We start from the raw sequence: 23,058 nt of genomic DNA, 5'->3' as shown, positions 1-23,058 counted from the left end.
ATGGTCTAGAACGCAATATGCAATAATCAGATATCTTATTATGATGATCTTTTGTTAACTTCGAGCTGAGACATAGTTATTGAAATAAATACCATGATGGTATTTATTATTCCCCACAACAGACTTACATTACGCTAAATATCGAAATTTCGATGTTTTACATATATACTTTTAACTTTGTAAAGAATGTTTGTAATGTGTTATATAAATAAATTTAGCTACTAGCAATGGTTGCATTGAAATCGAAATATCTATATTTAGCGAAATCTAAATGTGTTGTATGTTTTTAAATATTATATTTTATAAATAAAATTTATTAATGTACAATTTTATTTCGAGTATCGTGGTATTTATTTCAATAACTAATCCGATATCAATTTTTTGCATTCATATAAGGGGTTTGTTGAAAAATGTAAATTTGGATCAAGAGTAAACTATATTTATATTTTACAAAAAAAAAAGTTGATTCTATTATCAAATATCCATCTTCCAAGAAAAAAACAGATTTTGTTAGTTTTACTAACTCTTATGATAATTTATGTCTACAGATCTAGGACAAATTCTGTGTAGTGTCAATTTGTCTACACGTAGTTTTCAATCAGGATCAACTTTTCTCAATAAATCTTGTCGAATGTGTAAAATACAAAGGTACACTTTACTCTTGAATTTACATTTTTCATCAAATTTCGTAAACGAACCCAAAAAATTGACATCTGATTATTTTATATTGTTGTTATCTAGGCCATGGATTTTTATGAAAAATAGCTTTTCTTCATAAAACAAATAATAAACAAGTGAAAACAAACAATTGACTGAGTTAATTGTTGAAATACCATGCATAGTCAGTGTTGATTTCTTTATCACATTACACACAAACATGTGACACATACATAACTGATAATCAAGTATAGTACATATGTAAATGACTTTATAGGTTTCTGCATTACCGACCGACATTTAGTGTATAGTTTGTACACATAACATATTATAAAATTTCCGCCTAATTGGCGCCCTCACGGGTAAACAGTGATGTTTACGAAAAAATGTTTCAAACAAAAGTTGTTTAATTTTTAATAAGGAACATTTTTTACATTTAAACTTTTGTTCTATCTCTAACGGTTTATAAGATGGGTCCTACAGATCCAAGACCCAATTGACCTATGATGCTCATTTACGAACTTGACCTCACTTTTTACGTTCTGAGTACGCTGTAAAAATTTCAGCTCGATATCTTTTTTCGTTTTTGAGTTATCGTGTCCACAGACGGACGGACGGACGGACAACCGGAAATGGACTAATTAGGTGATTCTATGAACACCTATGACAAAATTTTTTTCCTAGCATCATTATTTTTAAGCGTTACAAACTTGGGACTAAACTTAATATACTATGTATATTTCATATATGCATGGTATAATAAAAGTATTCCATGTGGTGCCAAATTTAATTGGACGCACTGTATAAATATAGCACAAGACGCGCTTGACAACTTCTCACTTTTTATCATAACATTAACATTAATTCCATATTTTACTACTCAAAAAATGCAAAAAATAAATTTTCCATCTAATAAATCAATATAGTAAATTGGAAGTATAATTGGGGACATCAAAACACGATGTCAATAAAGTTATTACGTATGCCAACAACTTTTTTTTTTGAAATTTTTTTAGATTGTTTGTAATTGGCTAATATTTTGGGTGTGTGATATTTTGAAAATAATATTTTATGCTTATCTTTAATTATATGAATTTTGTTTACAAATTTTTATTGATGATATTAAAATAATAAAAGACGGTTATTTTATATTATAAAATTCATGATAACCTCGTCAACATTCTTAAATTTTTAATTCCGAGAAATGATACAACAAATTTTCATCAGAATTATTTTTCAAAAATAATTCAACATCGATATCATTTTTATCATTAATTTGCTCTAGTTGTTTTTCCATTACTTAGTTTCAAATCCGCCCCAAAACAATCATCGATTTGTGTATTACAAATGTACTCATTTTGAATTCAATAAAACGAAATAACGAGAACTATATCTATGGAAAATAATTATAATTATCTAATCGGTGCTGATGACGACAACGATTTAGCCGAAATGCGCGGCTATTATATGCAAATTGATGTAAGAATTGGGGTGGATTAGATTTGATTTCAAATACTTTGAGTTCTCATTAATTATTTTTGTAAATTTCAACAGAATAATTGTGTAAAAGTGTACGTAAGCCGTTACTTTGACGGAAATAACTGTTTTTTTGCCTTTACCATCTAAATACTTTAATAAATTGGATCAAATTTCAAGAGATTTGAAACATATAGCTTTTTAATCTATAACTTTCTCTTTTGTAATATAATTGGACTTCCAGTTTCTAAGGAAACAGTCAATTTTTTAAGGTAATGCAATAAGAGAGAAGAAAATTTTGGAAGTTGGATTGGTGGTATCTCGTGATTAAATTCTGATCTACTTGCAGCACCAGAATCCATAGTTTCAAAAATTTTGATCGAAAGTCGTTTACTATAAGTAAGCAAAATACTGCCTCTATTATTTTCTGATTTATTGTGTTTAATTAAAATCTTAGCCCAATATTGAAGTTTTCTTTAATTTTAAGGGCTGTTTTCTCTATTATCATATTTTTAGTTCCATGTGTAGTAACACAAAGTATCTGTCTAGTAAAATGAACAAGGGCAAAATAATTACAATTAAGTCACTATCTGAAAATATTTAATTAATTTTAGTGAATTATAAAATGGTATTTATATTTAGAAATTAATTGCATTGTTTCTAATAATAACAAAGCTCGTCGTTATCTAATAAATTTTTTATGAAATTCTAAAGTATAAAAGTATGAAATTCTATGAAAATTATAAATAAAATTGTGTATTTTGTTTTTAGACTTTGAACGAAGGTTTGATAATATCAAGATAAAATCGATATCTATTTAAACACCTAAGTCCAAATATAAATTATTTATTTACAATAATATAAACACACCTCGTTTTTTTATTAAAATAATCGGTGGAACTGAGTAGCGAGCAATTTTGAAAACTATATAAAAAAAATCCCAACAATTTTTGCAAATTATTTTTTGAACACTTTATTACAATAAAAAAGGGATATGAGAAAATGACATTAATTGTAAATAATTGTATTTTTAACTAAATCTTAATTTGTATTTTTAAGTAAATTATAAATTAATTGAATCTACGACAATTTGCAGTCTTTTTATTTGAGCTTATCCAGCTCCGTTTGAAGCACCCCTCTCTCCAGATTTTTCTGTGGCAAAATAAAAACCTTTAAATAAATTAGCATGAGCATAAAATATCTGTTTGCTAATAATTTTAAACACAGAAAACATGACCAGGAAACTACAGTTTTATATGGCTTGCTTTCGTCACTGCGAAAAAATTAGCACATTAAATTCCACCTAAAAGGCATTTTTATATTCAATGGCTGGGATTATGAGGCCAGATAGATGTTCCTGACTCAACGTTGAACACAGATAGCTTTTAATGATTTTTAGTTAGCTGAAGCTTTGCTCACAGCTTGTAGCTTAAAACTACACTAACATTAGGAAAAGCTTCTTGCAAGTCATGTTTGCATGTTATTAAAGGTCGAATGCACTTGCAAAAATCAACTGCATTCAAATCTTTTGAATATTTTCGTGTTAGATCGGTTTCATCTGTTGATTTAACGAAGGATCGAGTTTCAAGCATATGTCAGCTTAAAAAAATATCCTTTATATGATAGGAGTGTAAAGGGCGGCATATTGATTTGCCCCCTCCCTCTACATCCGGGGCAAATATATTAGGATAAGCATTAAAAGAGCGAATATGAGAACTGGAAATAACTAAAAAAAAGTGATATGATTTACAGCGTTTTCAAAATCGCTGCCTACTGTGTAGCACTCTTTATTTATGTAATTATGATATATTTTGGTTTGATTTAGACTTTATTCTATTAGACTGTAAGATCATGAGCGAGATCATGTAAGATCATGACTGTAAGATCAACGAGCCACCTGTTTTTACTTCCGTCTCGAAAGAAGTTGAAAAGTTTCGATTAGAACTTGAGTTAAAACCAGTTTTGATTCGAATGATTGGAAAATAATGCTCTGGCCAAATTTTCATAGAAAAAATATTCTGTTTTGAACACTTTTTTAATAATGATTGATAAAAATGATTGAATTGATTGGCTGTGTCCCAATGTAGGTCAAAAAATTTATATTAAATAAAACCGAGCCTTGAACATAGTGGAACAAATTTTATTGAGCCATAAATATCCGGGATAAAAAAATTATAAAATATTATTTTTTTTTTTTGCAATTTTTATACCTTGATAAAAATTAAGCCAGTGTCAATAAAATGATTAAAGGTCAATTTACGCATATTTGATTAATATTAAGTTCTAATCAACCATATCGAGTAATATGCGTATTAAAATTATTTATTATTGGATTTTACAATTAATATTTCAGCGAAATAATGGCAGAAATATCAACCATCATCTTATACAGTGGGTCGCATTTAAGATGAAGACACCCGCATATATTCGTTATTTATAGGAATATCGATTTGAAATTTTACACAGTCATACAGGGCCGATTCTTAATATTTTGCCTAGCGTTAGAGACGGTTAAAAATTTTGAAAATAGCTATTAGAAAAAGTTAATTAATTTAAAGACAAAATTCGTATTTTTAACCCCCGAACTAAAAAAAAGGGTGTTATAAGTTTGACCGCTATGTATGTGTGTCTGTCTGTCTGCCTGTCTGTGGCATCGTTGCACCTAAACAGATGAACCGATTTTGATTTCTTTTGATTCATTTGAAAGGTAATTTAATCGGGAGTGTTCTTGGCTATATTTCAAGTGTGTGAATCGGTTCAGTTTGGAGGCTCTATGGAAATAGGTAATTTAATGGAGAGTATTCTTAGATATGCTTCAAGTGCGAGTTAAGGGTTCCGTAGCAGAAAAATTTGTCGGCGGTTTTTTAAATTTTGTAAATTTCACTTGTTAATTTTTTCATTAATACACTGGGATGTTTATCTTGTATCGACTTTCCCTCTTAGGCAGATATTTCTATGATACTACTAATAATTCTAATCCGCTTCATGTCTGTAAGTGAAGAATGTTTTGACGAATATTTATAAATATGATAACAAAGAGGCATGATAATTAAGTAAATAGGAAAATACTCTAAACATCTTTTTTATTTGAAACCTTTGACCAAAGATTACAAGTCAAGAATGAAAGACTCATTTAGACTATTGTCACTTATATTTTTTGTCTATATTGTCTGTCATTGTAAAAATGAATAAGTTAAACTGATAAGAAATTTCTCAATGCTTTTTATAATACCACAAATGTACTTTGTAACAAATGAAAAATATTTTTTACATCTATATACAGAATATTCAATAGTATTGCGAAATTTCTAACTATGATTATATGACTGACACAACTAGACTTAATTTTTAATTATTATTATTATTATTATTAAAGACAAGGGATTTATGTTTAATTAAAGATAATTAAAAAAAATACACACTATACCAAGAGCATAACGTGTAAATTTTTAAACCCAGCGAATTTTAATATTTATTCTGTTTAAACATAAACTTATTTATGTTTGTTTACTAAATTTTTTGAGGCAGTATTCATTCTGGTCTAGAAATTTGAAAAAATCGTTTTTCGCATATTTTTAAAGGTTAGACCCTTAAAAATATGTCCTTAAATGGATTTTTTAAAATTTGAATTATTTTCGGTAATACAGCGAATTTTCTGGTAACGAAGTTCGAATTGATCGCTTTGAACTGCGAGCTTTTGCTGCTTCAAAAGACGGCTCCTCGGTTTTCAAATAAAGCTTTGCAAGGCATAACATATGAAGTAGTAGACGACCCAATGTATGGATTTGGAATCACCACGCCAAATCCCAATTAATCCAAAGTGAGTAATATTATTATCCGAGTTTCTCTGCCGGAAACTACAATTTTCGAGATGGCTGACATGATATCTCAAGTACTCGACCGATTCTTTTGAAATATGGTGGGAATCTTCTTTAAAAATCTCTCTATCGTCTCAACCTTGGACTTGGACACTACAAGGACTGGAAAACGTGCCTACCAGTTTTTCGAAGAAATTTTAATTTTTTACAATTTTTTATTATATATCTAAAATGTCAATAAATATCTTTTGAAAATTTTTTTTCATTTTTTTATAATCATAGTTTGAAAAATGCCTACAAAAATGTTTTTCATTTTTTTGTAATCATAGTTTGAAGAATGCCTACAATTTAGACATCTAACTCTCCAACTTTTGGAGTTCGGCACAGTTGATCTTGTTGATCCCGCTTCTCTTTGCTACCGTGCCTGTATTACATGATTGTTAATTTTTTTGATATGTGTACAGAGGTTTTGAAGGATTCATATAGATTTTTTTTTGTATGCCTGTTAATATAATTGTTGTATCAAATAAACTAATGTATCAATTTTTTTTTAAATTAATTGTAATAAACTATTGTTAACAACTAACCAACCATAATGGATTGTAAATATTTATTATCATCTATTGTGGTATTATTAATTATTGTAATAGATAATATTCAATAAATTGTAATTAATAATTCTAGGAATTTTTGCTATATATATATATATATATATATATATATATATATATATATATATATATATATATATATATATATATAATTATTATATAGGGTGTTTCAGAATTGCATGGCCTTATTTTAGATATGTGTTCTCTAACATATAATTTAAAAAAGGTTCGTTTAAATTTTTTGTTTTTGCAAAAAGTTTGAACAGAATCTCTCAATTTATCGCCGCTCGATTGGTTTGTATGAGGCTGGCTGAAATATTTTACAAAGTGCAAAGAAATACCGATAACTCTAAGGACAAGTGTTCTGTTTCTAGCTAAGTGAAGATCTAGATACACGTATAGACAGTGTTACTGTAGACATATTTCTTTATGTATAAACAGTGTTTACTTAATCATGTGTTTTTTAACGTCATGTAAGTAAGTAAAGAAGATAGTCACTCTTTCACACAAAGTAATAAGAGTACCTTACGGTTACAAACTTTATTTGTTCTAATTAATACCCACCGACCCAATATTTTTGCATATCAAAACATCCACTATTTGCGTTGGAATCTTATATTGTCCCTCCTATCTCGGTAGTAATTTAACTTGAGATGTATATGTTTACACAAACTGTGATGTTAACTTTTTGTTAAGGAACACAAACCTTAAATTAATAGTGCTGTACAATTCCTGAAACACTCTGTATATTATTATTACATATAATAAAATATGTTTTATAATCAATAATTTATTATAAATTAATGAAATCACAATAAATGAAATATATTTACACATGTTCTTCTTTATATTATTATATCAAATTTAAAAATTATGTGCGGATTCATAATTTTTTCCTTTATGCCTGTCTACATAATAAAAATTTATCAGTAATCGCAGGAACGAAGCAATGAAGTTCGAAAAATATTTGAATAATAAGTCGGATTTGAATGCGGTTTTCGGCATTCAATTCGTTAGAGCGTCAGGAATTTTGTGACCTAAATGGATTTATACGAAATTAAAAATATGTAATTTGCATAAATAATATGCATTTTATAATTGCATTTTAAATTAACCGTAAATATACTAAATTCACAATTCGGTTAATGGTGATGAAAATGATTCCAAGCTTAAGGGGTCTTTGATCACGAATAACGCGTCAGAATTGATCTACGAGATACCTGATATTCAGGGTAAATGGTGCCCTCGTCGTCTCCCAGAGTTTCCGTGGAAATTCGTTATATACATGTGTCCAAACTCGATACTCGGGAGTTTTTGAGGTCGCTGAACATGAATACCACGACAGAATATCGCGACATTTATCAATTCGTGGTTTGATATTTTTACGCATAATTTTTATCATTCTTAATTTAAATAAATTATGGCGATGATTTATAAATGCAAACTATTTTTATTGATAAAAACTTAATTATATATTTTTTTTAAATGTGTTCCAAAGTCCACAAACCAACTCATATATTTATACATTTTTGAAGGTTTTTCTTTCTCAATTATTTTTTCACAGACATTTTTTTTTATTATGCTTTCATTTTTAATATTATTCTGCCTTAGTAACTATTTTAAGTGAAAAAAGAGCTTGTGAGCAGCCGAGGTCTATCACTAAGGTCATATTTATCTCTCATTAGGCTTTTTATTTGTTATGTTTTTCTATTGAAATGTATAAAAACTTTTGTTTTTTTGCCTTTTCTTATTACATAAAATATTTACATCAAAATAGCTGTAAGATGAGCTGCCTCCAAATTACTGAAATCGACAGTGTACCTATCGAACTATATGTACCTATTTAAGCTCATTCGGTCTAAAAAGGGCATACGTATGTGCCAAAAAGAAACGTAAAAAAATATATATCGGACATTCCTAAAATCCCCTTAACCGTGTTCTATAGATTATAAATCGGATTTAGAACATCATTCCTGTTCAGAAAGCGACAATTTTGTTTTGCACAGCGGGACAAAAGCTGACACTTTCTGCACGGAGATGAGAAAAAATATTTATTAATGAGCAAAGATTATAAAAGAATTGAAAGGATTCTCAAAGTTGAGCTTATCAGTTCCTTAAAGGTATACGTTAGCTCTTAAAACGCAGACTTTTATTGTAAAATTATTTTTAATGAATTTTCCTAAATCTATTTAATTATTTTTTGTTTGTTCTGCAAAATACGAACAATGTAAATATATAATTAGATAGTTAAAAATACATTGCAAAAATCATTAAAAAAAAGAATTATATAATTTTTGCATTACCTAAAGTAAAGTAGTATTGCAAAATTTAAAAAAATAAATATCTATTAAGTGTTAACCAAATCTATTCATTTGGGGTTCTGTACTATTATCCTTTGACTTTAAAATAACATAAATTATCAAGACTTTAATTAATCTATATTCTAAAAGTCCTTTTCATATTTAATTCTGCCAAAATACCACAGGCAATTTTGAAGTTAAAACTTTTTTAGGCGCGATGAACACATTCGGGATGGGGAAAAAGCATTGAACTCGCGTGATCGTCACGCAAAAAATTTGAAACTAAATGCTTAAAATGTAATTTGAATTGAACTTGTCTGATGGATTGATAGTATCACTGCTGGACTGTCAGCAGTTATTCCAAAGTTTTTATTTGTCACATTTGGTGATAGTTCCCAATGACTGACTATCACTTTTTTTATTACTCTATAGTCTATATGTAACAAGCTCATATTGATTTTACTATAACTATGTAATCAGGTAGTTAAAAAATATTTTAATTTCGCAATATTCAATTTTGGTTTTAGTTTTCGCTAGCTATAAGAGGAGCTAATAAATAATAATTCATTATATTTTACTTTGTATTCCAAATTTTAATATTAAGTTTAAAAGCTGATTAGTTGTAAAAGTTACAGAACCGTAAAATGCATTAAAAGATTAATTGTCTGTCATATGCTAAGCATGTGAGTAAAATTTTTAGAAGTATTTACCAATAATTATTTATTTACAAAATTACTATTAAATATTTATAAATAAATTCAGTTTACTGTAACTCTTCAGGAGGTAAAATAGATTCAAATTTAATGGTCAAAAAGGTTTGGGTTTGGGTAAGTAAATTTTGATTTTTGAAAACTGCACTATTAAGAGTTGAAATGGGCGCAAAAATATTCCTTGTGTTATTATTTTTGAACTTTAAAGTTTAATATTGGAATTTTAATCTATATTTATAAGTAGACAGTTTAAAACTATAAAACAAGTTCAAAAAAAATAATATTAAACTTATTTACTACAGTCTAATTAGCCATAAGGTGATATTTGTGGAAATCCATTATTATTGTTTTGATGAAAATAAAATATCACTTTAATTTGAAAACCAACAACAAATGGAAAAGCAGCGTTTCTTGAAAGTTTTATACGAATTCGTTCATTCGTTCGATAGAATAATTGGAGGAACGCTATTATAAAACAGTATTATTGTTTGCAGACATTGCAAAAAAAAAACATATTTTCCAATTTGGTTCTTAACATGTTGGGGTAAAAGTGTAAAAACATTTAAGTAAAAAATATGTTTTAAAAGAAAGAAGAAAGTTTTTATTTTATGACTAAAAACCAAAATACTAAATTAAATATGAAATATTAATAATTAATATATCATAAATGAAATATTAATAATAATAACAATAATTGAACAGAATATTTTTATTACCAATATAAATAAATACACTAAACATATGATTAACATATTATACTTTAAAAGTCACATAATTTTTTTTGTCAAATGTCCAAAAACGTGACCAAATTATTGACAATATTTACAAGTGTATAGAACACAAATTGTTATTTATCTCAGGGGCGAAAGTCTATAATAAAATATTCATAATATCATTGTATATGTAGACAAAATTCATAATTATTTATAAATCAGCTAAAATATAATATTTTTGGATTTTGATGATTACGTGTATACAAATTTTATCAAAAGTAATTACATGACTAGTTTTTGAAAATATGAAAATTTAATTTAATAAATTTATAGAGGATTATATTCTACATGTACAGGATTAAAATTTAAATGAACAAATGAAAATAAACAGTTGACTGAGTTAATTGTTAAAATACCATGTATAGAAAGTGTTGATTACTCTGTCACATTACACATACATACATAACTGATTATCCCATATAATACATACTATACGATTGGCACATAATTTGCGATCTCACGGGTAAACAGTGATGAAAAAATGTTTCAAACATTTAAACTTTTTAGGCTTAAACTTTTGTTCTATCTCTAACGTTCTATCTTACATTTAAACTTTTGTTCTATCTCTAACGGTTTACAAGATGGGTCCTACGGACCCAAGACCCAATTGACCTATGTTGCTCATTTACGAACTCGACCACACTTTTTACGTCCTTAGCACTCTATAAAAAATTTCAGCTTGATATCTCTTTTCGTTTTTGAGTTATCGTGATGACAGACGGGCAGATGACAGACAGACAGCCAGAAATGAACTAATTAGGTGGTTTTTTGACCACCTATACCAAAATTTTGTTCATAGAATCAATACTTTTAAGCGTTACAAACTTGGGACTAAACTTAGTATACCTTGGTATATTTCATATACGTGGTATAAAAATGCTTTTAAAAGCTTTCATTTTAATGAACTTAATAAAATTTCTCTGCTATTTTTTTTTGCTATTTAAGTTAAAGATTGTTATTTAGGTCAATTAGCATCATACTTCAGCCAGTATTACTTTCAAAAAAACTAAAACTCGATACTTAAATATCAAATTTGTTATTCCAACACAAAAAAATTGCAATTTAAGTTAATGGCAATAACTTTAGAGATTAAGTTTTAATTTCTCTTACAGTAGAACGACCGATTCCGATTCCGATCTTTACGATTATGTTTATTAAAATAAGAATAATAGAATTTCCTTGGAATTAATGCCAATCATTAACAGTTAAAAGTAAATATCATTGAAAAAATAATTTACATTTAGCAATAATTTAAGGGGCGTTTGTTCTAAATATTTTGCTCTAAAAATTGTCAATCTTATCAACATGTATTAATTATGAAGATACAAATAAAAACACATATATAACATAGATTAAAAGTCAAAATACATAAATTAAAATATTAAATTAAAAAAAAAAAAACATTGGCTCGGACTGATATCAACAGTCCAATGTTTATCAAAACATAAAGACCCCACATCAACTCTTATATTTGTAATTTTCCAAAACATAAGATAAAATAAATCATCATATATTATTATATATTATTTCGTTGTAAATTCGATGTGCGATGTTATTTTAAGAAGTTGAAATAAGGCAATCAAATTTTACATCTAAACAGGAATAGAGCTTGCCTAGCTTGCTGATAATACAAAAGCTCATTTATTTTACATGCAGTGCTTAAAAAGCCACTAGAAAATTTTAGAAGCAAGGGAAATAATGTATGCATGTGTGAACTGAAGCCCAAAGCTATGCCGAAAGCTGTTTCTCGGTTTTAGTGGGCGATAATACTTCGAACCATTGACAATAAGAAAGTTTAGTAGAAATATTTGTGCTTAAATTGCGTATAAAAATCCTTTTAAATCGAAATGTGGAAGAGTCGGGACTTCAAAAAGGATTGTAGTGAAAATATAAAGGATCTTCTTTATAAGAATTTAAATAGAATTCTGGGAATACTTTTGCTTGTTTCAAATGTCAAATTTTAGTTAGAAACATTCCTTTTACGATATGAATCGTTTAACCAACGCTCAATAGGCCTTTTCATCATGTCATAAGCGCAAGTGCAGAGTTTATTTTTTCGTACTGACAGCAATAAGTAGGACTAAGATAGAAGATATTTGTTATTCATTTTATCACATTGGTTATAAATCATTTAGTACGAAACAAATGTGAATCGTGATTTTAAAATGAAAAGCCCTATGCTCAAATTGTTTATTTGTTCTACAGAAATAACAATTCTTTAAGTCCTAGCGATCGAAAAATTTGCATCCTCGTGACAAAGCTCGAGGAAACTGTCAAAGCATTAAAGATAGGGTAAGGCGTATGTATCATCATAACGTGCGGTCAGTCGAGTATACTTCATTGGATTTCATTTTGTGGGATTTTCTAAAGAGTTGCGTTTATATCAACAAACCTGTAAACTTGGAGCAACTAAAACCTAATATCCGTCAAGCTACAGCCGAAATAACCCTTCAAAACATACAAAAAGTCATAGAAAATTACCTCGAACGAATAAACTTCTGTATAAGGTCCAGAGGCGGTCATTTGGCTGACATCATAGAATATAATTAAGATAATATTACACCAAGAACCCATATAACAAGGTCGAGAAACTCCTATGCCGAACTCTAAGCGCTCGTGGCTGAATTTACGGTGCTTATCTGAGCGGGCTCTAGTCATCGGTCGTTGCGTAATTTATACTGCGCATTAGGCTGTCTTTCTCTCGAATGAGAGAGGCAGCGATGTTTACACAATTGAAATTGTTTTCAATCACTTTCAATTGATTGAAAAGAAAAGACAGCTTGTTGCGCAGTACAAAGCACAAAACGACCGAGAACTAGACCTCACCCATATGGCGTCTTTTTCCTGCTACCCTTTCCACTCGAGAGTCGAGTTTCACATATGGGTTCGTGCATTACACCTTTTATAAATGATATTGAAGTGCAAAAGAAAAAAACAAATTTGCATAAAAAACCGGAATACCGTTAAATTATTCGACGGGTTTTTCATCTAATATTAACATATTTATTAAAATATTTAACTTTTATAAACATAATTAATAATTTCCTAGTTTTAAAATTAAGTAATAAAAATATGTATACATATAAAAAATAATTCTTTCTTGTACATATTGGATATATATTTACAAGAAATCTGATGCAATTCTGACATCAGAAATTGTATTATTTTATCGGTTACCACCAGCAAATAGCAACAATAATAATAAAACTTATTACGTATATACATTGTGTGTTATAAATATGTGGAGGGCACGGCTTTATACCACGATTTTTTTTTAATAATCAATTTTCAAAACGATTTTACTTTGTGTTGGTTGCTATTTAAAGATACACACGAGTTTACTTAAATCAAAAAAACTGGATTTTATTATGAAGGTCTCACGTTGACTTGCTTAATGTCTTCGTATCTCATTTAAGTATTGTTCTAACAATAATATTAAATGACAAAAAATTTATTAATATGTGTTGTCAGAATTATAATTAGTTTTAATTTTTATTTATGAAAATATAAACCTTGCAGATCAAAGTCCAATTAAGGTATTGCCAGCATGGTATTTGCAGTTCTTATGCTAAAGCTATGGTAAAATTTTATTCGAACGAATTAAACGGGAAATTAAATTATAAGAACTTAATAGGGCTTACTTTTAAATCCGAAAGTTTCAGAAATTTTGACGGTTTAAAACACAAAATAATGCTTATGTTCCCAAATTTGATCAATCTACGTCAAAATTAATATCTCAAAAACGAAAATTAATATCTAAAATTTTTATTTTTATTTCTAATCCCTATAAGGGTTTAAAAAGAGGATGTGAATTTCGTATATCGGAAACCCATGTTAATAAGAGAATTTTCTTCATTCTTTAAGAGGGTCAAATTGGAGATGAAAGTTTATATAAAACTCTGTAATTTTGGTGGTGAAAAGGGGATGATAGTTTTTATGAAAATTCGTCATTTATGAATTAACTACTTAACCGATTTACAAAATGATTTTCGCAATGATCGGTTCGATTTCAGTCCGTTTCTCAAAAACTATTTGACCAATCATCAAATGCAACCGATTTTTGTATTTTTTGGTTCAAATTTTCCTTATATACTGAGTTTTCCTTTTAAAATTTCTCGATTTTTTTGCAATTTTTTTAAGGGGTACCCCTTTGATAAAATCGAGAAAATAGCAAAAAAAATTTTGAATGAAACTTGGTGGATGGGGTAATTTTGATCCAAAAAGTATAAAAATCAGGTTAATTTAATGATTGGACGTATAGAAAGTTACAATGTCAGCGAGTATCATGGGCAAAACTTCATTTTCAAAAAAGTTTTCCACCAAAAAATTAAAATCCATAAAATTGTGAACAAAAGGGTAGATAAGTCAGAGCTGTAACGTGATAGTCTAAAGGAGAAATTTTGCAGCAAAGCGGGCGGGTATCTACTAGTATCGTATAAAATCTCTAGAAGAATACTAGTTTTTTAAATTCTGCAACTTTGTGGGTATCACAGCTAACATTATGCTCTTAGTATGCGAAAAAAATTGGCCAAATCTGTCGAAAAATCCATTCAAAGTGTCTTCCTACAATATTGTAAACAAGTTTTAAACGATGATTGAATTTGAAATATGCTTACACGAATTTTAATAAATTAAATGCTTAGGCAATCAATTTTATCATTATTATTAATACTCAAATCAATATTATTAAATACTCAAAATTTGGATACTTAGATATTGACTTAATTACAGGAAACAAGGTTACATTAGATATATGTATAATTTAATGTAAATATTTTGAACATTAATTCAAAATCAATAATAAATTCATATGTACTGTTTGTTACAGATACTGTTTACTAGTATAAGAGGCCGAATACCTGTTGAAAATTAATTACTGGTAAGAGCGTTGGTAAAGTTATCCAGTGTGAATTTTAAGACAACTGAATTTTTGATATCCCTTTTCTCAGTATAATAAGCTAGGGATGAAGTACGTCTGAAAGCGCTTGCGTCATTTATAATTTCTATTTGGCAAATAAAAATTACATTCTTTGCTTATAAAACTCAGTCATATTAAAATTACACTCGTATTAAACTGTTTTGAAAACCAATTTTTTTTTAAAGTAAAATTATCAAAGATAAAATTTATGAGATCTCAAAGGAGAATTATAAGTAAGCCTCAATGTCTCAGTGAAACAGTCAAAAAATTAGCGACGAGTAATATTTCCCAGAATAATAATTACGATGTGCTAATTCATACTGATGATGAATACATTATATCCGAAATACACATTTAATAATATTTGAGGAAAATTTAAAATTCAGAAATCAGAATAGTATCTCGTGTATTCTTGTACCTATGGCAAAATTGTCTGGTAATTATACTGATATAAAAGACATGAAAAATGGTTGAAAAAAATAGCCTTAAGTGATTTTAAAACCAGTAATTATCACCTGTCAAGAAGAAACAAATAAACACACTAAAACGCAACTGCTGTCATGTTTTAGATGTATCATGAAGCTTATAAGAAGGAGAACGATCGCTATAGAAAATATTGTCCCCGAAATATGGATAAAATAAGTGAGGCGCTGCGACCACTAAGTAGTATCAATAAAAGCGGGCTGGTGGCTTAACAATGAACTATAAATTCTACAAATTTTCAGGGACAGGTGCGCTAATGCTTTAGTACATAGCGATCTTTCTCCTTCTTTATAACCTTCATGAGATGTATTTAATCTCAACCCAATTTCAATAAAAGAAGAAATATCCAATATTAAGTCTTTCTGCTATGCTATATATCCTGTGTCTCATCAAAATCTTGTGTATCGTGAAAATTTTTGGGCTAAAAAGTATTGCTAAAAAATTGTATAAAGTTAAATTCGGAAAAGAAATATTTATGAATTTTTTTCCATTTTAAAAACTTATAATTGGTGGAAGCGCAAATAATTGAATAAAACATAGTTATAATCGATATATCATATAGTTTATTTGCGTTTCCACCAAAAAATTTACTGCACACAAAAATATTTTATTCTTAAGGTATTTGTCTTACTATGGGCACTGTGTCAAAAAATTCAAAATTTTGTATTAGAAATATTATAATTAATAATTGAAAATATTTTGAAGTGCTTTTTGGTATAGAAGGCAAAGGATATTAAAGAAAAATTATTTATGTGATATTTTGATAAATTCTATATAAACGTAACATTAAAAAGTTGTTTAAAATATTTTGAAAATTTCGTCATTCAAAAATCACAATAATTACTGGGATCAGTTTTTTTAATAATGAAAAAGAATAAATTTATTTGCAATAGAAGTAATTATGCAAATAATAAATATATGACATACACTTAATATACAATCTTGATTACGAAAGTTATAAATAAATTCAATATATTGCTAGTAAATTTATTTAAAATATAATATGCATGTAAGTATATTTTATTAAAATAATTATATTTTTTTGTAATATATGATCCCAGTACAATAAACTGATTAATATCTGATATATGATTGGTGTAAATGTTGGAGGCTCGTCATGCCATGCCTACATTTTGAATAAAAAATTGAAAGTATGTTTGTTTGTTATTATAATAAAATTATTGACGTCAATAATGTAACCTTCAAAGTTCATTATTTATTAGATTGATTAACTGTATTTTCTTTTTCTAATTAATTGGTTTTACTGACATCTATGATCAGTTTTTTAAAGTTATTAGTTAGGTGGTAATCTAGACTAAAATACTATTTAGTATATGCAACATGTATGCCTTTTATGTATATAGTAATGTATGAATGTATTTTGAAATGGTTTAATAAGGTATGCATTCCGTCATGAGCGCATCCAGCTTTTGGTCCAAAGGGGGGGGGGGGTAGGAATTTTGATAGAGAAGAAGACAAACCAGAAAACTTGCCAAAAAATTTCCTTAATTCGTTTTGTCATAAACACATACTTAGCCAACTAAATCAATGAAAATGCCAGTCCCAGAAAGGAGCAGTTACCTTGATCTCCCCTCCCATTGATACACTCATACTTTCCGTCATTGCAGCGTGTATGCGGTGCAGTATCATGTGATTCATTATCACCTTTTTTAATTATGCAAAATATTTTAACTAATGCCAATTAAATCTAAGGTATGAGCCGTCATATCTAAGGTATGTAGAATATATAAAAAATAAATAATTAAAGAAAGAAGCAAGTTCAGTAATTTATGTACCAACTTTAACAGTCGGAGTCCATTATTGGGAAAATTTGAGCCGGTCTAGATTTAAATGGGTTCCGACTGTTAAAGTCGCTACGTAAACTACTGGACTTGTTTCTTTCTATTCAGATTTTATTTAAGGCAGTCGGGTTTTTGTTTTCTTTAATTATTATTTTAGACTTTTTAGTGTCCCGGCACTAAAAAAAACTTATTATAACATATTAAAACTTTTAAAACCAATTTATTATTCTTAATAAAATTTAAACATATAACTATTTATATTTTTGTAATCCCCTTTTAATTTTTATTATTTTTATACCCAACTTGATGGTTTGGTTAGTTTTTTTTTAATAAAAGTATCACTATTTCGTTCTAAAAATCCGTTATTTTTTCTTTTTTCCGTCGTTTGAAAGATATGAGGTAATCAAGATATTTACAAACAAATATAAATACATACATTAAAGATATGAGTGAAAAACATAACCACTCTTTGACAGTCGGGTAAAAATAATCATCTCAAAACTTTATAATGAAATTTTTACTATACTAGGCAACCGTTATAACATATCTGTAGTAAAAGTTGTATGTATCTCGGTTTTATCTTTTGTTAACAATAAAAAGTGCCTTTGTTAATCATAAATTACATTTTTGTATTTCGTAAACTAATAAAAATTAATTATATTAATATTTTATCACATATTAAACCTCAATGTAAATTATAATAATTATAAAATAAATAAACTTTGAATTTAACTATTTTTAAATATGAACTTTTGAACTATGTTGTTTTTTTGATTGAAACATACAAAAACAAACAAAACAAATCATAATTTTTTTGTTTGTTTAATAGTTTTTAATTAAACAAGATTTCTCTAGCATAGAAACAAAAACTTATTTAAATATTATTGTTTTTTTTAATTTATTTTATTTTTATGTTTTATTTTGATAGATAAGATACAAAATGATTAATTTAAAAAAAAAAATTTAATTCTTTTATAAATATCAATACATAGTTGTTTATCAATTGCAAACATATTTATCTCAATCAATTGAACTAACTGTTCAATTATGCATAAATATATTCCGTTATGCAATCGATACTTTTTAATATAAAGCGGTGGTGTCTGTATGTACTTGTCCATCGATTAAAACTTTCAGGAGAGAAATATAGATTACTTTTTCTTGAATACAATATAAAATAATATAATTAATCAATCTACAATTTGAATTAAATTTTATTGAAGTACATTTCTAAAATTTAGTAAATATGGTAAGCAAATTTTTTTATTTCGCGTTTTTAATCGAGCTCCGTTGCCAGATGTCAGTTATTTCGATAGTTTTCATTTACTAAAATCAATATTTTTACTTATTATACATTTACTAAAATCAATATTTTATTTATAATTAATTTTGTCTAAAATTATAAAGTAAATATTAGTTTTTTTCTTCAAATTGCTATATTTATATTTTAATGGCAATAACAATCTGTTTGGAAAATTTTTTTAACGAATAATTATTAATCTGAAATTAATATTTTTGGATCTTTTAATTCAAGTTTTTACAAATATAAAAATTTTAATCTGTTACTTTTCTCAGCGCCTCCAAATTTTTTACCAATTTCATCAGATCACAACAAACCACTCGGAGAAAAAATTATAAGAATTTCTTAGAAAACAAATGTTTAAAAGAATAAGTATGTAAGAATTGTAAGAATTTCGGATTCAAATAAATTTATATAATGTGTTCTAAGCCTTAATCAACCTTCACGACTTCATCATCCATCTAAAATGTCAGGGATTCATTAATAGGACAAAAACACGTTTCAGTAACACTTCATTTGTTTTTAGGTGTTATGAATTTTGCTGTAGAGTAAGCAATCTTAAACTTCCACTTCTTTACAAGTTTTTATTTAGTTTCACCTGTCTGTTGTTACTAAATCTTGCAAGTAAAATTTGTCCCACTTTCTGGTTTCCGATTGAGCTGAACTTTTACATGTATTCATAAGTGGGATGATAATACACTTTTGAGTAAGTATAACCTGATTTTCCCATTGCTTCCACCATATTTGATATATGTACGTTTTTTAGATTTAAATAAAAAATTTTAATAACAAATAATTTGTTGAGGCAAGCTTTTATTGTACAAAAAATTTTTCAGTCGCTCTGAATCATTGATATTTTAAACGGAGCTGTATACAATAAAAGCTTGTCCCTAAAAATTGTCTTTATTTTTTTATAAAGCGAGGCTGCCAAAAGGTAGTGAAACCAGAAGTGATTTTTGAAAAGCTCGAAGATAAAATTAATTGCTATCTATGTTTTCAAAAGATAATCAAGAAGTTTCTAGCGATAGATTAGAATTTGTGATTCGCTAAAATAAATATTATCTTAAATGTTATTGAGAATAATGTAGCAAGCGATATTTTCAAGATACAAGAAGTTTTGAAAATAAGCACAATAAAATTCTTTAACACGATTAAAATTTGACGTATCTGGCTCTATTATTAAATGCAGTATTTTTAAATGATTATAGATGTTTCTAGAAAGAATTGAACTTATGATTACAGAATTTTCACTAGTAATAAAAGACAGCTATGAGAAACTGTAACGCGGGAAAGGGGGGAATTCCATATTCAAATAAAATTAACGATCTCAAATTTTTGTGCATACTCAGTCCCGTGAATTATCTGTAATAATTTGTACTTTTCCTTAAAATTGTTTATTTTATTATTTGTAAATAAAATTAGAAATTATTAACGAAAATTGTTATAAATAGAGATGAAATTACGTCAACAGTATCAATAATCATATTAATTTAACATATTTGACATTCATCTTTTTAAAAAATATGACGACAACCATCTTTATCTGATACAATAACACAAACAAAGATCACAATACCGGTATAAATTTTTTTGCTATTTACATAATTATACAAAATTAAACATACCTTCTTGATAAAATTACCAAAAATGCCATTATTTCTATATCACTTCACTTTCCAGAAAAAAAAAAAACACTTTGAAGACACTGTTGTATTATTGGATTTGTGAAATGTTCAAAAAACAAAAAAAATGAGTTTCTTTTTATACTAATTGCACGATTTCATAAAAAATTTATTTTAGTGATAATAAATATTTTTGTTATTAAACACATCAGCTAGCTCCCTGTATTAAATTCAATGAAACCATTCAAGTTTAATAAAAATATATTAGTGTGTGCTTTTAGTAAACATATTATGTACACATTATCAGTCTCGTATCTTTTATACTTAGTATGTTGTAGTGAGTACCAATAATGCGCTCCGAATAGACGGTCATATTATAAAAAATAATTATACTTTATTATCATTTAATTAAAATGGGAGTCAACGTTGTTGTTTATGTGTATACTGTCAATAATAAACTAACAGTTATGTTGTTTACATTATTATTACTAATTGGTGAAGACAACATCATTGAATAAGTGCATTACAATATGGTCGTCTTAAAGTAAACAAGTGAAAACAAATAATTGACTGAGTTAATTGTTGAAATACCATGTATAGTCAGTGTTGATTTCTTTATCACATTACACATACATACATACATGTGACACATATACATAACTGATTATCAAGTATAGTACATATTATAAAATTTCCGCCTAATTGGCGCCCTCACGGGTAAACAGTGATGTTTACGAAAAAATGTTTCAAACAAAAGTTATTTAATTTTTGATAAGGAACATTTTTTACATTTTAACTTTTGTTCTATCTCTAGCGGTTTACAAGATGGGTCCTACGGATCCAAGACCCAATGGACCCATGATGCTCATTTACGAACTTGACCTCAATTTTTACGTCCTGAGTACGCTGTAAAAATTTCAGCTCGATATCTTTTTTCGTTTTTGAGTTATCGTGTCCACAGACGGACGGACGGACGGACAACCGGAAATGGACTAATTAGGTGATTTTATGAACACCGATACCAAAATTTTTTTCCTAGCATCATTATTTTTAAGCGTTACAAACTTGGGACTAAACTTAATATACTTATATTTCATATATACATGGTATAATGGGACTAAACTTAATATACTATGTATATTTCATATATACATGGTATAAAAATTGTAGCGTTTATAAGTAGACTGTGAGCCTATAACAAAGCGAAATTTCACTATTTGGAGAATTGATAAAGGTAGGTTTTGGTAATAAAGAAGAAATCAGGTTTTAAATGTGACTCGATTCACAAACGTCTTATGAAAATATATATTTTTTCGATTTTTATGTTTTGATGACTTCGTTTGGCAAAAATGGCAGAAAAGTATTTGTTGAAGGGGCTGAAAAATGAAATTTTTCGACCTCTTGTACAGTTGCAAACTTTTTGCTACATTTCGTTAAATATCGATATTTGTCGATATAACTTTATTTCGAGTATCGTGGTATTTATTTCAATAACTATGCCTCACTCAAAATCAACAAAAATTTATCCTTATATTCCTGTTAATTGTTTTTATGCTTTGTTATGAAATGGGTATATGACCAGTGGCGTCTTTACGACATTTTCTTAGGGGGGGGGGGGTAATAACTTCAAGAAGTCGCCTTGTAACTGTAAGAGAGGGTTAAAGGAAAAAAAATTAAAACAAACACTTTTTTAATAACACTTTATTATTTGTAATTTTAAATCTCTATGTAAAATAAAAACACTTTACAAAAATAAACTTTAGGGTTTTAAGGAACATAATGGTTATTAAAAATTATTAATAATAAAGTAACATAAACGTAATTTTGTAAATGCGCGGAATGGGAAAGTCGGAATTCTCGTAACAGACTTGGAAGGATATTTAAATCTGATTTTCGATACAATAATTGAATTATGACTCTGGGAACTAACTACTACCGAAGATTTGATTTTGTTTTCTCTTTAAGATTCATCTATTCCATTGTTTTTGTCAAACTTCAAATTTTATTTGAGACCCGATTTTCGTTTTTGTTTCCTGATGATTTCTGGGGGGGTAGTTACCCCTATTCCCCCCCCCCCCCCCCCGTAAATACGCCCTTGTATATGACATATATCAAGGTATACTGACAAATATTGACGCTACAAAAAAATTTTGGTATAGATGTTCATAAAATCACCTAATTAGTCCATTTTCCACAATCGCGTCTATATCAACAAACCAGTAATGTTGAAGCACCTTAAAGCTAACATCCACCAAGTTAAAGTCGAAATAACTCCCCGTAACTTGCGAAAAGTCATGGAAAATTACCTCCTGCGAATAAACTGCTGCAGTAGGTCCAGAGGTTTGACCTATCACCATTTATATTATCAAACTTACCTTTATCATTCTTACAAATGGTACGCAAAAAGAATCATAGAAATTTCGCTTCATTATGTGCTCATGGTCTAAAGTTGAAATAATGTCAATCTAGTAGAATTTTATATTAAAAAAAAATTATTTTAATGCATTGGATTTGATACTATAGATGGAGGATGGATGCATGCCAGTTTTGGATTTTAAAATGGCAAAAAGAAAACAAGTTTTTTTTGG

General features: G+C 27.8%; 1 protein-coding gene across 1 annotated transcript in view; it reads right to left on the bottom strand.

Annotated features, from left to right (window-relative positions):
* Positions 1-20,586, bottom strand: part of LOC123298021 (phosphoenolpyruvate carboxykinase [GTP]-like) — a 28,893-nt gene extending 8,307 nt beyond the window's left edge. The window contains exon 1 of the mRNA XM_044879897.1: positions 20,474-20,586. Within this exon, the coding sequence (XP_044735832.1) occupies positions 20,474-20,502 (29 nt within the window). The 5' untranslated portion in view covers positions 20,503-20,586. The remainder of the gene's footprint in view (positions 1-20,473) is intronic.
* Positions 20,587-23,058: the final 2,472 nt, after the last annotated feature.

Source organism: Chrysoperla carnea, chromosome 1 (genome assembly GCF_905475395.1).
Source record: "Chrysoperla carnea chromosome 1, inChrCarn1.1, whole genome shotgun sequence".
Taxonomy (NCBI): domain Eukaryota; kingdom Metazoa; phylum Arthropoda; class Insecta; order Neuroptera; family Chrysopidae; genus Chrysoperla; species Chrysoperla carnea.
The sequence above is the reverse complement of the archived record's forward strand: the minus strand, read 5'-3'. Positions and strand labels throughout refer to the sequence as shown.